Source organism: Pollicipes pollicipes, unplaced genomic scaffold (genome assembly GCF_011947565.3).
Source record: "Pollicipes pollicipes isolate AB1234 unplaced genomic scaffold, Ppol_2.1 Scaffold_6686;HRSCAF=7923_pilon_pilon_pilon, whole genome shotgun sequence".
Classification (NCBI taxonomy): domain Eukaryota; kingdom Metazoa; phylum Arthropoda; class Thecostraca; order Pollicipedomorpha; family Pollicipedidae; genus Pollicipes; species Pollicipes pollicipes.
Window position 1 is genome coordinate 15,621,837 of NW_023596921.1, and position 15,854 is coordinate 15,637,690.

At 51.5% G+C, this 15,854-nt stretch overlaps 1 protein-coding gene across 1 annotated transcript in view; it reads left to right on the plus strand.

Annotated features, from left to right (window-relative positions):
• The window catches only part of LOC119107973 (cyclic AMP response element-binding protein A), a 33,278-nt gene extending 29,196 nt beyond the window's left edge, over positions 1–4,082 (plus strand). The window contains exons 8-10 of the mRNA XM_037231560.1: positions 147–374; positions 2,231–2,288; positions 2,515–4,082. Of these exons, the coding sequence (XP_037087455.1) occupies positions 147–374; positions 2,231–2,266 (264 nt within the window). The 3' untranslated portion in view covers positions 2,267–2,288; positions 2,515–4,082. The remainder of the gene's footprint in view (positions 1–146; positions 375–2,230; positions 2,289–2,514) is intronic.
• Positions 4,083–15,854: the final 11,772 nt, after the last annotated feature.

Consider the following 15,854-nt stretch of genomic DNA (forward strand, 5'->3'; position numbering starts at 1 on the left):
GGTCATACCCTCATCAGTCTCTTCACGCATCCCAGGCCGATCCAAGCATAGCCTCGTCTCTTGTCTCCGACAGCTCAGATCCGATCACAACTTCCCCACCGTCACCGAAACCAACTCAACGCAGCGTGTTCCCCGCTTTCTGGCAGATCTCGGCGCAGGAAAGCCGGCGGAAGAAGAAGGAGTACATGGATCAGATGGAGCGGCGGCTGGACCAGATGGCCGCCGACAACGACGAGTACCGCCAGCGGGTGGCCGAACTGGAGGCGCGGCGCGCCCGACTGGACGCCACCAACACCCGACTGGAGCAGCGCAACACGGAGCTGTGCCGCCAGCTGGAGCAGCTGCGCGCCGTCCTGGGAGCCGCCTGTCCCTCGGTGAGACGCCGTCCTGGGAACGGCCTGTCCTTCGGTGAGACGCCATCCTGGGAACGGCCTGTCCCTCGGTGAGACGCCATCCTGGGAACTGCCTGTCCCTCGGTGAGACGCCGTCCTGGGAACGGCCTGTCCTTCGGTGAGACGCCATCCTGGGAACGGCCTGTCCCTCGGTGAGACGCCGTCCTGGGAACGGCCTGTCCCTCGGTGAGACGCCGTCCTGGGAGCCGCCTGTCCCTCGGTGAGACGCCGTCCTGGGAGCCGCCTGTCCTTCGGTGAGACGCCGTCCTGGAAGCCGCCTGTCCCGCGGTGAGGCGCCGTCCTGGGAGCCGCCTGTCCCGCGGTGAGACGCCGTCCTGGGAGCCGCCTGTCCCTCGGTGAGACGCCATCCTGGGAGCCGCCTGTCCCTCGATGAGACGCCATCCTGGGAGTCGCCTGTCCCGCGGTGAGACGCCGTCCTGGGAGCCGCCTGTCCCGCGGTGAGAGGTGATCGCAGGGACAGCGCTGGTGATGAGGGAATGGATGACGGCGGGGACAGCGCTGGTGATGAAGGAATATGACGGCAGGGATAGCGCTGGTGATGAGGGAATACATGACGGCGGGGACAGCGCTGGTGATGAGGGAATACATGACGGCGGGGACAGCCCTGGTGATGAGGGAATGGATGACGGCGGGGACAGGGCGGGTGATGAGGGAATACATGACGGCGGGGACAGCGCTGGTGATGAGGGAATACATGACGGCGATGACAGCGCTGGTGATGCGGGAATGGATGACGGCGGGGACAGCCCTGGTGATGAGGGAATACATGACGGCGGGGACAGCGCTGGTGATGAGAGAATGGTTGACGGCAGGGGACAGCGCTGGTGATGAGAGAATGGTTGACGGCAGATGCTGGACATTGTTTGGCGACGAGAGAAGTTTTGGCAGATGAAGCGATCCCCTCAGATGGAGCGAACGAACTCGGATTCTATAGCTTTGTGTCTGACGTATCCGGACTATGGGCTGATGTGCTGACCTCGCATTGTCCCGACTGTGAGCCATGATTTGCAAGCCCGCGTGACAAGACACTGCCAGTCACATGTGACACGTGTACCGCCACACGGTGACGCAGAGCCGCTCCATTGATCGGAACATGGCGGCAACGCCGCTTCCGGGTCGCCAGTCACGCGCATCAGATGGACTTCAGCTCTACGGTTGACGGGACCTGCAAACAGGCCCAAACACATAGGGAAATTATAAATTTGGCTAATCGGAAGTGGATTCATTGATTTACACTATTCACATACCTGCACGGCATACCAGCATCTTTGCTGTTCGGGAGATCCCGTTCGCAATCTAATTTTTAGTGTGTTCTAGCACCGAGTTTGCGGAGGAGAGGCATCATCGTAGAACTTGCCCTGCTCGTAGCCTTATGGTAGTGCCCTTGGTACCCCGCTCTGCGGTAGTGCCCTGGATACCCCGCCCTGCGGTAGTGCCCTGGACACCCCGCCCTGTGGTAGTGCCCTAGGCGCCCTTCCCCGCGGATTTGCACGATTCTGAAGCCTAAGTTATCTGCTGTCTGTTATCGCACCGATACCGTTGTTGCCTCAGAGACTCAGACGACATTTTTGTGAGTTCAGAAGGTGTCTGGCCACCCTGTCGACACGCGGGCACGTTGGCATGTCGACATATGCCATTCTCGACAAAAACCTGTCATAACAACATACGGTCCCTTTTCACAGACGCACAGCAGTCGACCTCGGTCCCCTGAAAAATGTGAATGTTTGTTGCAGACTGTTGCGGATAAATAAAGCTGTTTGAGGCCGGAATGACAAGCGTTGTAGCTGCACTGTTGACACAGACGTTTTGCTTTCCAGATGCAGGATGAGGCGCCCTTAGCAGAAGCAAAATAGTTCTCGTCCATCACTACATTAGGTAACGGGAAACGTTAGAAGGGCATGCAACTAAGCTATGTTGTAATTTAAAAAAAAAGAATTGAACAAAATGTGACTGATTGGCACCAGCTGCTTGGTTCCGTCCATTTATTTCAAACGTTCGTTAACGAACAGAATTGAGAAAAGAATCGCCGAAAGTCAGGCTCGGAGAGTCTAGCAGAACTGGAATTCAGATGACTCGTCTGACATGCGTCATCCGCCGGCAGCAAATGCGGGGAGCAGCTGAATTCGTCGTCCATCTAGTCTTCCATCCTCATTGACTACGTGCTCGGCTAACACCGGCGCCGCCGCAAACGCCGCGATGGGAGCGTCACCTATTCAGCTTCACTGCGACTCGGGCGCCATCTGCCCAGAAGAGGACGACCTCTGTACAAAGCTGCTGTCAGCTCCACCCCAGCCGTGGAGGAGCGCGTTTGACCACTGCATGAGCGAAAAGTTACGAGTGCTGCTAAACTGGTTTGTGCGTCTTTAGTTAGCAACTGGAGAAATCTTGGTCTACGCTTCACGAAGATGTGATGCATATTTCCAAAAATGATGTGCCGGATGACACTGTTCACGTTGCTGTTGAGAAGATATCAGCCGTTGAAGTTCATATACCACCCACAGTGCCTATACCGTGGTCGTGAAAAGTTTATATTTATCGTTACTGTCGTGACATATTTTATAGATTGGACTGTTCTGCACAAACACCAGGTAATAGTTAAGAATGGAAGCAGGTCAATTTGCAAGCGACACCACAGACAAGATACCAATGTTAATGAACATGACAATGAGCATCACAAACATCCTTTCAACATCTCACAAAGTATCGCCAGGAAAATGCTTGGAATATTTCGTGTGCATTGCCCATATAATTGGTGCCAAAGCGTTTGTCACGCTCCTGAATGTGGGTACAAGCATTTCCCTTACGTAACATTCCACATGCTCTATTGGCAGTAGACCAATTCATCACCCCACGCTGAGCAATCACCTTTGTTTGGCTGGCACTGAATCCCCTTCGTTCTAAGCTCGTTCGTGGTAATGCATGTTGCCTTAAAGACGTCTGGTTTGCCGTCCGTTGGCTGCTGTGCTTGTCCCTCGTCTCTGTGCGGTGGTGTTTGGGTTGGCTGCGCCCTGTGATGCACCCTGCTCACGCCGGCCTTCATTGCCTTCGAAGCATCATCAAATTACCATTGTAGTATACGTGCAGGTCGTGGCTCCCAGTGAAAGCGGCAGTGCGCCCACTCTAAGCGACATTGCAAGCCGTTTTGATGGTTTGTTAAATATAAACTAGCTTTTCTTACATAATTAGTTGGGTCGTGCCGGATATGCCAGACTAGAACATTCCAGTGTTTCGTGAAAGAACCAGATCAAGTGCCTTCAAATATTAAGAAACGCTGTTCCACGTTTGGGAGGCATGTTAATCGTTTCAGCCTTTGCATGACCTTGAAGTGTTTTGAAGATGACCTGCGATTGACGATAATATCGACCTGCACTGCTACCACATGTTTCAATTGACTGGGTTGCAGCCAGTATCGTGTGCCGTGCAATACATACAAAACGAATCTCTTGTCTTGATCGTGCCCTATATGAATGTCTGGGTTCGTTTCCTGGTTACTCAACGCGTGTTTCTTTCGTCAGCGCCGCGTGCAACGGATCAGGATCACACCTCCGTTAGCTGAACAGACAAACAAGTGCGCGTGTTGATGTGTAGGTGGAGACCAGCGGGTCTGGCTTGGGAGATTGAGACATCTTCAGGTGGCAGCACGTGTTTAAGGAGGGACACATTATGCGACACAAGGCAGCAAAAGAACTTGAAGGTCATCCTGGGTCTGGTCTTGACGCCATAAGCTTAGGAAGTGGATCGGTGTTTGCCATCTGCAATGTCATGTTGCTACCACGCGATGCCACAGGATCGGGAGGCAGCGTCAGGTCGACGCAAGGTCGGTCAGAGATTCAAGCGACATGCATCACCACCACTTCATCTTCACAAAGCCGCTCGGTTCGTGTGTTCATGCTCTGAGCTCTCCTGTACTACGTGTGAAGGCAACATGCACATCAACAACGAAACCTTCCTGATATAGCTGACTTTATCCTTACCCTAGTCTTGCTGTGCATTTTATGGACTTATGTCACGCCTCCCAGCATCATAGCAAGATAGAAAAACACAATCTCGTGAAATCTGCGACATCTGGGAGAGAGTCGGGCTTAACGGCCTACCGGCTTTGTCCATCACAGTTCTTGGCATATGTTTGTGACACCCACATAGTTACTATACGCGCTGCAGTTGCATTTTTTCTCACATATGCGTACTCGTCCGCCCTTGACACGCTGACATCGCTTCACAGCTCCACAACTTTTCACTACGGGCTGATTCCCGGTATAAGTGGCCTGTTCCTCAGCTCCTGTATGGCGATGCGCCGGCTCCTTTATGATTACCACCGCTTACTTAACGGCGGGCGAGAGCCTCTTTTTATTTTACTTCAGCTTCGGATTGAATGTCTACTCCGTGATCAAATCAGCTGCATTTATGAGACCCGGCGGATGCCCGGTGAAGTACGGAGTAGCTTCTTACTTCGAATGGCCTCGTACGTGGTGGAATTTTACGGGAGAATAAGTACGAAGTTATCATTTTCCTCATGCAACCGGATTCGAAGAAAAGGCTTGGAAAGTTGCTCCCTGCGCCACGATTGTACGTCATTTGCTCTTCACGAAATTGGTTACGGGACGAATCTTGGTGGCAAATTTAAGGTGGTGGCCGGTGGAACCATTGTCTGGCTGTGCATGTATGTGTACCAAGCCACAGCTGAACATGTGTATTGGCTTTGCAAATGATGGGTGGTTGCCTACGTAGCTGTCTAACACACTGCCATCGAGGCAAAGTAGAACGGGTAGGCTGTGATGTAGAGAATGCGCCCTACAGCCCAAATCACCATCATCACAAGCAGATTCATCAATCCTCCTCTTCTGATGTGTATGAAATTTATGATGCTCCTCTGGTGCAAATTTACCACTTTTGTTGGGGTTAGTTTTTCAAAAAGCCCATCTTATCCCCAGTCCGCCAAAAAATTCATCCACTTTGCCAGAAGGTCCCAAACATTGCTACACTGAATCTCGTGATTGAGTGGGTCGGGCAATTGAGTGGGCAAAAATAATATCCACCCAACATCAGGGCCCACCGAATCACACGAGGTCAAGTCAACAACGGAAGCGGCTTCATGTCATCAATCAGCCACATCAGCGGCTTATGATCTGTCCGCACCGAAAACGGCCGGCCGGCCAGACAGTAATGAAACGTTCTAGCTTCTGCAATCTCTGCTAAGCTTTCTCTATCGGCTCGAGAATGGCGCTTCTCGGTTTAATCCAGCAACGCGAGTGCGAAGCCGCCGGCCACTCCCCCTGCCTCGTCAGCTGGCTGAGAGCACAGCCCAGCCCGACTAAGGTCACAGGCCGAAATCACTGGCAGCTTCAGATCAAAATGACCCAGGATGGGAGGATTCTTGAGAAACCGCTTGGCGTTCTCAAAGGCTCTCCGCTCCACGGCCGTCCACTGCCTTGGCTGATTTGTCCAGAGCAAAACGTGCAACGGTGAGAGCGTGGTCGCCAAACTGTTGAAAAAATTGTCATGACAGTTCATTAGCCCCATCATTAGTTCATAGCAACGAAGTGCGATGATATCTCGTGGTTCTGGCGCACCCCTTATGGCCACAGCCCTATCATCCTTGGGTCTGCACACCTTTCCCACAGACAGCTTGATCCAAGTACGTCACACTTTCCATCCGAAAGTAACATTTTCCTCAGTTTGCCTGAAGACATGCATCACTCAGCCGATGCAGAACCTGACGTAACGTCACATCGTGACTTTCCAGCTTCTTGCCGGCTGCGACCACGACATCCAAGAACACACAGACACCAGGCATGCCTGCTAGCAGCGTGTCCATGGTTCTCTGAAACAGAGACGGTGCCAAGGCGCACCTGAAACTAAAGCGTGTGGCTCGCAGCAGCACTTTCCACGTGTTCACGGTTGAGTACCTACGCGGGTTTTCATCCTAAACCACCTGATTGTAAGTGAACTTTAAGTCGGTCTTAGTGAGCACTGTGTTACCCGCTACCCCGGACAGTAGCTCCACGACACACGGTAACGGATACTGCTCGATTTTAGCGGCCTCGTTCACCGTGAGCCTGAGGTTCCCACACAAACATATTTTGCCCTCGGGTTTCATTATGACATTGAAGAACATCGTTTTGATGTCCGGGTCCACAGAGACGTTTATCTCTACTCGCTGGCAACAGCCTAAACCCTCGCTGGAAACTTCTGGAAACTACATCAAGGCGCTCTCGGTCTGACAGTCGCTTGTCACACGACATATGGACGGCCAATCCGGCCCCAGATGTGGCAGTCAGTAACGTCCAAACAGGAACTGATCCTGACGCTTGACCACAGTCAACGGCAGCTGTGCGCGCTGCTCCCTATAACTGACATCCACCATCACCTGGCCATACAACAACATTTCCCGCTATACGCTTTAAGAGTTTTGTCACATGGCTTAACGTCCGGCCCATTCTCCGGCCACTCGCGCTCCCCACGTAAACCATCAGAGGCGGTTTACGATCATCATCCGCTCGGACTGACAGGGCTTGAAACGGGAAACACGGATCGCTCTCATCACCATGATCCCCGCACCGCCGGCGACGTGTCCCCGACTCAGACAGCGAACACAGGCGTCCGGTGGCGGCGGTTCCCGCTGGGCACCCTCGAACGGAGCGGACAGGCCGTCGAGACGTGCCGCCGACTCAGGCAGCGGCCGCAGGCGTCCAGCGGCGGCGGCCCCCGCTCGGCACCCTCGAACGGAACGGACAGGCCGTCGAGACGTGCCGCCGACTCAGACAGCGGCCGCAGGCGTCCAGCGGCGGCGGCCCCCGCTCGGCACCCTCGCGCGAGTAGGTCAGTCGATCCTCGGCGGTCCGGCCCTGCCACAGACCGGAATGGGACTGGAATGGAATGGGACTGAATGGGACCGGAATGGGACAAACAGATCCGACATGGAATTACAACCGACCGGCCCTCGGCGGTCGGTTGTAGGCCCATCAGTGCTTGCTGACGGCAGTTCTCCAGTGCTTGCTGTCCTCTCCGTCCGGCTCCCTCCACCCGCTTGATGAAGTCAGCAGGCTCCACCCGGCCTCTGATCTCAGCGGCGCTGGCAACTGCTGCCTCATGGCCTGGGTGATCTCCACCGCAGTCACCAGGGTCAGCCGCGGCTGGTCCAGCAGCCTCGACTGCAGCCGCTGGTGCTGGATCCCGCACACCGCGTGGTCAAGGAGCATGTAATCCAGCACAGTCGAGTCAACCTTGCAAGGTTCGCCGGCTTGCGCGATGCTGCCAGGCAAGTGACAGATTCACTGGCATTACATAGGCAGGAACAGAACCGGAATCTTGACACAACTGTTGGCTGTTCTGGTGCAAAATGGTGGCTAAAAATATTAACAAGATTTTGTAGGACTTCTGTCCTACCGCTACAGGGGTTATCAGATCTTCCAGCAACCGAAAATGCTTGCGCCAACCACACTCTGAAATATGGCTCGTCGTCTCGCAATATCGCCCTCCTTAACGCCATAAGCCTCGAAATATTGCTCGAGACGCCTGCTGCACGCACCAAATGACTTCACCACTGAGTTAAAGTAGGACACTTTACCCACAGACGCCATCACACGCAGTTCACTGACCTCGTCGCCAATGAAGTGAACACGCAGGCGACCCGTTCTGAACTATCTATTGGGTCCGGCGGCCGGCCCGGCCTCGCCTCTCATAAGCCGCGGCAGGGATGGCCGGCCGAGGTCGGCCGAGCAGAAGCGGTGCCAGGCACCGCGCTATCACAATGTGCTCGGATGTTTTCCACACACGGTGCCAAATGTAGCTCTCTGCAGGCGCTGTTATTAGACAGCATAATGCAGTATAATGGCACCCTGGCCCATCTCAAAGGCGCCGTACGATAAAGAGAAGAACGCACTGTAATGATGCCCAGACTGGACGCATTTCTTTGCCAACATGAAATACGTAAATTTCTGGCCTATTCTCACCACAAAGTGAACTTAAATTCCCTGGACTTATATGCCGTTAAGCTCTTCCTTTACTTATCAAAGGATTCGTTGTTGTCCGTGCGCTCTTTTGTACGGTATCCTGAAAACAAATATGCGTTGTGAGAGCAAGTGAAATTTATATGAACCGAATGGATCTTTGAGCTAAACTCAGGCCTCGCAAATGGACAACGTTGTGCTACAAAAATATGAGAGCATATTGATGCGCCATGATAGTCTAGAGCATCTGGAATAAGGACAACATGAGTTAATGTACTTCATACCAGCTAATGCCAAATGATTGTTTACCCGAAGCGAAAAACAAAACTTGTTTTTAATACTTGCACAAAGGCAATCTGGGCGCTTTCGGCGTTAAGTCCAAGGCGACCACCCAAGATCTCTTCGTTATCTCATGAGCCAGACGAATACAACACAACAAGAGGCATGCGTTCAAGTGGTGCTGTTGGCATGACGCTTTTACGACAGTTGCTGTTATTCAAAACAGTTGTTCGTTGAGACACTGCACATGCTTTTACGATTCGGTCCTCGTGCGGCGCCAAAACCGGCGCCACACCAGGGCCCAAGGGCATTTTTCTCCATACAGCGTCAAATAATCCAGTTGAGCGTCAAAAAATCAACAACTACCGGCACCAATATCATTCCCGCTGGTCAATCCCAGGCAGCTAGGACTCCCTGGTTTATCTTGAGATATTTCGTTAGGAAAAATCACTAGCGACTTGGAAGCAAATATACGCTATCGACAGTCGACCAAAACATGGGTGACAGTTAGCATTTAGTCATATTTGCTGCAGGAGGGAAATTCTTAGGCATTGTTTAATCGAAATATGTCCGTGATGTACACATGGCCAACGCGTAGGCGTGTAAATGTTACGTCTCCTTTACGTGATTTCAGACGTGATGATGCCCAGGCGCCCAGGAATAGATTGACATCTTTCAGCTTGTTTGAATGATGCTCCTCGCTCCACCTGCCTTACCATTTGGCAACCATATACTAATTTCCGTTTAAGTACTTGTCGTTTGCAGCGATTCACAGCGTATTGTCAGGCGTAAGAAGCGTGGAAGACGTGGCCGCCTGGTCTGCAGACTCGCTGCCAGGCAGTCACATGCGGCTCGGGATCCAGACCAGCCGTTAGATGCCTTCCATTTTCCCTGAGCGCAGCGAGTTTTCTTGCAGTCAGCAGTGCTAAATAAATGTCGGCTTACGAGCGTTCTCAAACGTTACAACGGAGCTGTGGTAATCAGCAAAGATTTGGGATGACGGAAGTTGAAGTTGTGAGACACAGTCAAGGCAGCGCGAAACGGCGAACGCTTTCAGCAGCAAAAACAGAGGCCGAAAAGAGCAGTAATATCCGGTCGCGGCCTCGAGGCCACACGTACGCGCATCCTATACCGTGCGCCGCTTTTGGACCGTCCGTGAAAAATGCGCAGGACGTCCATCCTTGGAAAAATAAGCCTCTGAGACTCCTGTTTGAGCTCGGCAGCGTGCTTGCAACCTTTCTGAAACTTGCTAAGTGATGTGTGTGGGCCGAGCGATTTGCCACGGCTCCGGAGTTGAACGACAGCGGGTCTGCATTGGACGTTGATTCACTCCAGCGTCGCGCAGCCAGCCAGTTTACACGAACGCAGAGTGTCGGGTTTTACTGGTCCTTCCTTGGGGAAATCATGTTATCCGATCGGTACTGAATACTCAATCGTGTGCCGGTTGCAGGAGGAATTGGCTAATTTTCATGACATACCGTATTGCCAAAGCTGTCGTCTCAAATCAGAGGGAGGTTCATTCGCGTCTTCCAGCAGGCTCGCTGTGGGTGACGTGCGGAATGCACCGGAGGCCGAACGAACGTCTGCGTGGTGAATGGTGCCTAGCTCTTGCTAGAGCCGTGTGCTGAACCACAAGCCACACATGCGTACTCCAACGTTGACCTGATTAGTGAACGGCACAACAGAAGCATGGACTTGTGGTCTGCTCCGCACATCACACGTGACACTACTTTTAGAGCGTCGTGAGCTTAAAAGCATTTTGCACGTGTTTCATATGGTCCACATATGAAAGACGATGGTCTAGCATCACGCCCAGGACCTTAACGTTTTCCATCGTCGGAACGACGCCGCCTTTATGCAGCTTGACCCGCGGATCACCGCACGGTGTTCGGCGGTTGCAGCAGCGTATACAGGCCGTCTTAAATATTGAAAATGTTAAACCATTGAGCATGCTTCACCGGGCAGTCTTATCAAGGCAGAGCTGAATCTGGCAGCCATATGACAATGATGTCGAAGTGGCGGTCCAGATCGCAAAGCCGTCAAAAATTCAAATACAAATCGCTCCACGTAAGCGGGGAGCGTGTGATCGATGCCGTTCGCCATAATGGCGAATAAAGTCACACTTACAGTTCTGCCATAAGGGACACCGCTGCTTTGTGCACATCGCTGTAAGTACGTATTACCCACTTCGTACTTCAAAATAGCGTCCAAGCGGAAGATTTGCTAAAAACCTGCCAATGCGTTCACGCATACCACATTCATGAAGTTTTGACCAAATATCGTGATACCAAGCTGTGTTGAAAACGCCCTAAATGCCACAAAACAATGTAAAACATCATACTTTTGTTAAAAGGCTTACCGAACAGCGGTGTCCAGAAGGAACAAAGGGTCCACGGTGGACCGTTTTCTCGCTCTGACAACTACATTGCACATTCGGCACAATATCATCTTTCTAAAAAAATCATGTCAGTCTGGCAGCTACCATCTTCTCAAGGTACTTGCTTACGCAAGATGTGAGTGACATAGGACGGTAATTTAGCCCCCGCCGGGTGGTGGTGGTGGTGGGGGGGGGGGGGGGAGTTGACTTCTCACTACGGTTTACCGAGCACAGCTGCAAAACAAACGTTCAAAGCAGCACCAAATTCTCAGCACCTGTTCATTTATGAATTTCACATCCTTTGTGGAGTGTTAAAGTTTTTATCTGTCAAAGTCAGTGACCTAGGATAGATTAAAGATGTCAACATCTAAAAACCTTCAATCGCGCATAATTTCTTATGCGTTTTTCGCCATCGCTGAAACTTGCTACAGTAAAAGAACATCATAGTGCCTACTGTTAATTCGTTTGAGATGTTTCGAAACGGGCGTGGTTAGTGACCTGAGGTGAGCCAATGTTTGCTATTTTGCATTAATTTTTCTATTTTCATTCATTGAATCACATGGATTTTTATTCATTCATTAGATCACGTGAGCCCAGTTCGAGCCGTGCTGAAAATCCATAACCGAATGTGTTAGCGACCTAAAATTGTCCGTTATAGTAGTCCCTCTGATAGCCATCACTGGCGCCGGCAACGATGGACTCTTCCGAGAGATACGTCTGATGCGGTTCCACACGTCAGCTGCGGATGTAAACAGGTCGATACTGTTGATGTGAGTTTGCCATGAAAAGCGTTTCGCCTCCCGCACCGTACGTCTTGCCTTCGCCCTTGCTTCCTTAAAGGTGATAAGGTTTGCTGTTATCAAAGAGCGATTAGAACGCTTAAAAGCTCTTTTTTGGCTAAGGTAGCAGCCCTGTAACGCTGCTTCTACCAATGCACCGGCACACGTCGGGGCTTACATGACGTGAGCGGGATCGACTGTCCCGGCGGCGGATACATTAATGGCGTTGAAGTGTCCTACGAGCTCTGTAGCCGTGTCGACATCCCGGGCTTCGAGTCGATGACACACCCAGTCCTAAACTTTTCCTAGTCGCCCTCCGAAGGTCCCAACGGGTCGGTCCTGACTCCCGGGCGGGTAATGTTCAGATTCAGCCAGATTGGATAGCGGTCACTGCCACGCGGGCAGGCATCCACGCTCCTGGTGAACCGCGCGGGCAGAGTTGGTGTGCGTAATGAAAGGCCGATGGCTAAGGTCTAACCAGATGGCAATGTCATGAGCGTATGGTGACCTGTGTTCAGAACGAACAGGCGGCTTCTGTTCAGTCCTCAAAACGGTTCAATTCCCATGGTGCCGCCAGGATGGTAGGCAGGCGACGCCGCATAGTCTCAGCAGCTGAGTGCGTCGTAAGGCCCCCAATGACACTCACACCGTCCCCATGACAGCGCCTACTTCCGTTTGTGCGATCACCGCCCCACACCCATTTATGCGAACTAAAACAACCAATGACGAGAAAAAGGTTCGGAAGTTGATCAACTAGAAACTCAAGTGTCAGAATGCAAAGCTCGTCACCAGGTGGCAGGTATACAGAGCACACGATCAGTTTCGCGAGCCGAGGTCTATTCTGACCGCAACTGCTCGGATAACCGTTTGGAGGGTTATGCTGACACACGGAACTCCGTAGTGAACCAAATTCACGACGCCGCCGTGGGGAGCAGGGCACGTACGGAGGTCAGTTCGGGATATGTCGTAACAGCTCATAGCGTGACTAGCGTCAGCGGCGAGCTTAGTTTCTTGAAGGCATGCCACAGCTGGTGTCTTTGAGCGCAAAATCCTCGACAAGCCAGTGAAGTTGGTTTTAAAACCTCGCATGCTCCCTTGTAAGCTGGAGGTTTGTGTCATTGGGCTGCCAGAGTGCCGTGAAATATTCAAACCAGTGACGACACCAGGCAGACAAGTGTCACGAAAGCTTGAGGGTGAGGAGCGAGAGGGCGAGGCGAGCCAAACGCTCCACGCGCCCCAGGGCCCCGAGTTCGAGGGATTCGGTTGGGTCACCTGAGCCAGCCGCTTTAAGCCACGGGGGCGCCGCGTCCGAAGGGAGGTGCCGTCACCCCTGGAAGCGGCCCGAGGCGGGCTCCCGCTCCGTGCCTGATCCCTCCGAGGAACCTGTGCTCATTCCGATGACACGCTAGCGGGGGTGTGGGAGGGGGATGGGGGGAGGGGGAGGGGGCACCCAGCCGCCAGCCGACCGTGTCCCGTGAGCAGCCTCCCGCACGATGAGGCAATCAGGGGGCCTAGAAATGCCAGTTTGTTGTTTATGCTAAGGTCGACAGTGAAACCCAGGCCTGACTCGTCCTTTCCTTAAGTTTTTCGCTTACATATCAGAGCTAAACAGTGCTGCAAACAACTATAGCATCCCACCAATACAGCGAAAATCCATTTCAGGCTTCGTGTCCAGAAATTTGGGCACCTGCTTTGCCATATGGTACATAAATGCTTATGCGAACAGATTTCCCGGCGGGGAGCCCATCGCAGCCACATCTACCTCGAGCTAAAGGTTGCCTTGGCGGCATCTAAACGGGGCCTCTGATGTGCACGCGCACAGCATTACCTCCATGACCGCTCGATGTAATCTGGATGGGGCCAGGGCTTCATCGTGATAGACATACTGAAAAATGTCTATGTTTTTCCACGGGGACATTCGTAGTCATCAATATCCTGTAATACCGAAGAACCCGTGTGCTCCTTTATCTTAGAGACATCATGGAACACTCCTATAACTATTACTGTACTTTTAGGCAGAAAATACTGTTCTAGACACCGTAGTTTCTCTGTTTAGTAAATATGCTTTTCCATACGTCATTGCTTCATTGGTTCATTGTACCATGCACAACATTGATTGAGAGTCAGTTGACGGCCGCTTTATCTGGAAATCGTGCATACGAGCCCCAGGTATGAACGACACGACCATTGTATTTTATCTCAGGCCTTGATCGCCGCATGGCTTATGAAATGACAGGATTTGAATGACGTTATTATGACGTCATGAATGCCAAAATGCTCTCCTCGAAATACTCTCCCCATTTTCGCGGGCGTGCAGCTCAAAAACTAAAGTGGCTTAGATCTTAAGAACGGCAAAGCTGTGAACTGCTCTGAAAAGTCTTCTCCTCCTTTAAGAGTGTTTCATATTTATGTGGGGTTTTGAGGTTGAGACAACTTTTCAGTGGGTCCAAAGCGACCAAAGACTTTTTACTCAGGTGGTGGGGTTTTTCGCCGCCTTTGTCCCCCACAACTGTCAGGGAAGTCACTGGTGCGTTCCCGCCAACCTCCATCAAATAACCACAAATTGTGAAGGCACTTACGTATGTTGTCTTATGTTATGTGCTCACGCTTGTACGTATGTTTTGCATGTGACATCCCATAAGCACAAATTTTGAGGGTACGTACGCATTTTACGCTCTTACACAGCCTGTTGCTAAGTGTTTCCAGCTAAGGTTCTTCGGAATTGATCACTGTTGAATGGGATGCTCCACCTCTCTGTCGGAGGCAGGTCGGGAGCGCATTTCAAGGCTAATTTTGCAGCTGTGGTGCAAACCAATGTAATTTACCAGCTGACGATGCTTCATCAAATGTGCTGGATCGAAAACCAATCTGGTTTATGTAAATACTTTATTTACACCAGCCAGGGGCGAATACAGGATTTCAAGGGGGGAGGACAGGCAACATCGTGGGGCCTCCTAGAGTTTGGGCCCTCCAAAAATATCCCTGCATTTCATCTATAAAATTTTGAGATAAGTAGTATGTAAGATATATATACATACACAAACGCACACGTATATATATATATATATATATATATATATATATATATGCGCATGTATCTATATACATGTACATGTCTGTGTGTGTGTGTATGTGTTTGTTAGATAAATAAATTACCAATATTACTGTGCGCAGCCCCATAAAGCTTGACGTGCTACGTATGCACATACATGGAGCTCATTCATTTTTTACAAATCACTTTAAATCCCGTGAGTTTGAGGCTAAGCGTTTCAGAAAAAAACAGGCAAAGGAAACTGAAGTTGGCTGCCAAGTACTACTAAAACCAAGTACGGACTTGATTTTTAGGTTATTCACGGCTAGCCGCCTGTGCTGATGGCTGATGACCAACGCAGAATTTTTCCTTTATTATAAAGAAGTACAAAATATGCTAGCATTCAAAATACCTTCAGAACGTGCTGCACACGCATAATAAGTGCCACACATCCAATAGCCAAGGCAAATGTCACGTAGGAGGTCGGCGGCAAGTGTTAAAATTACGTTCGACCGTTGCGCGTAAAAACTCATCGGTGCATATCCGACTGCTGCTTTAAGGCTAAATAGCCATCATGAGTGCCGCAAGAGACCAACAAAGAGGCCTCCGTAGAAAGTATAGGGTCCTTACCTTACAGAAGCCCTAGCAACAGCACAAGGCCCTCCGAGCAAGTGAAAAGAACCGGAGATTAATATAAGCGGCCCCTGAGCAACTGAATGTACCCTGGCATATGGGACCCCAGAAAAAGTGCATAGAGCCGTTCGTGCCAATGGGAAGATTCCGCGGACGACAGCCTGCCTCATCGATCAAAAGTGCCCAGGCACGGAAGCAGACAGCGTCCCAACAGCAGCGCTTGGCCCTACGAGAAAATGCAAAGAAATCAAGGGCAGCGTGGAAGGCTCCTTGGCGATTAGATTGACCTGGCACGTCGACATATACGGCCCGGGCAATGGCATAATGCCTCTGGGCTGCGTAATGAGCCCCAAAGTTTCCCCCAAGAAAACCTTCTCAATCGGCGAAAAATTA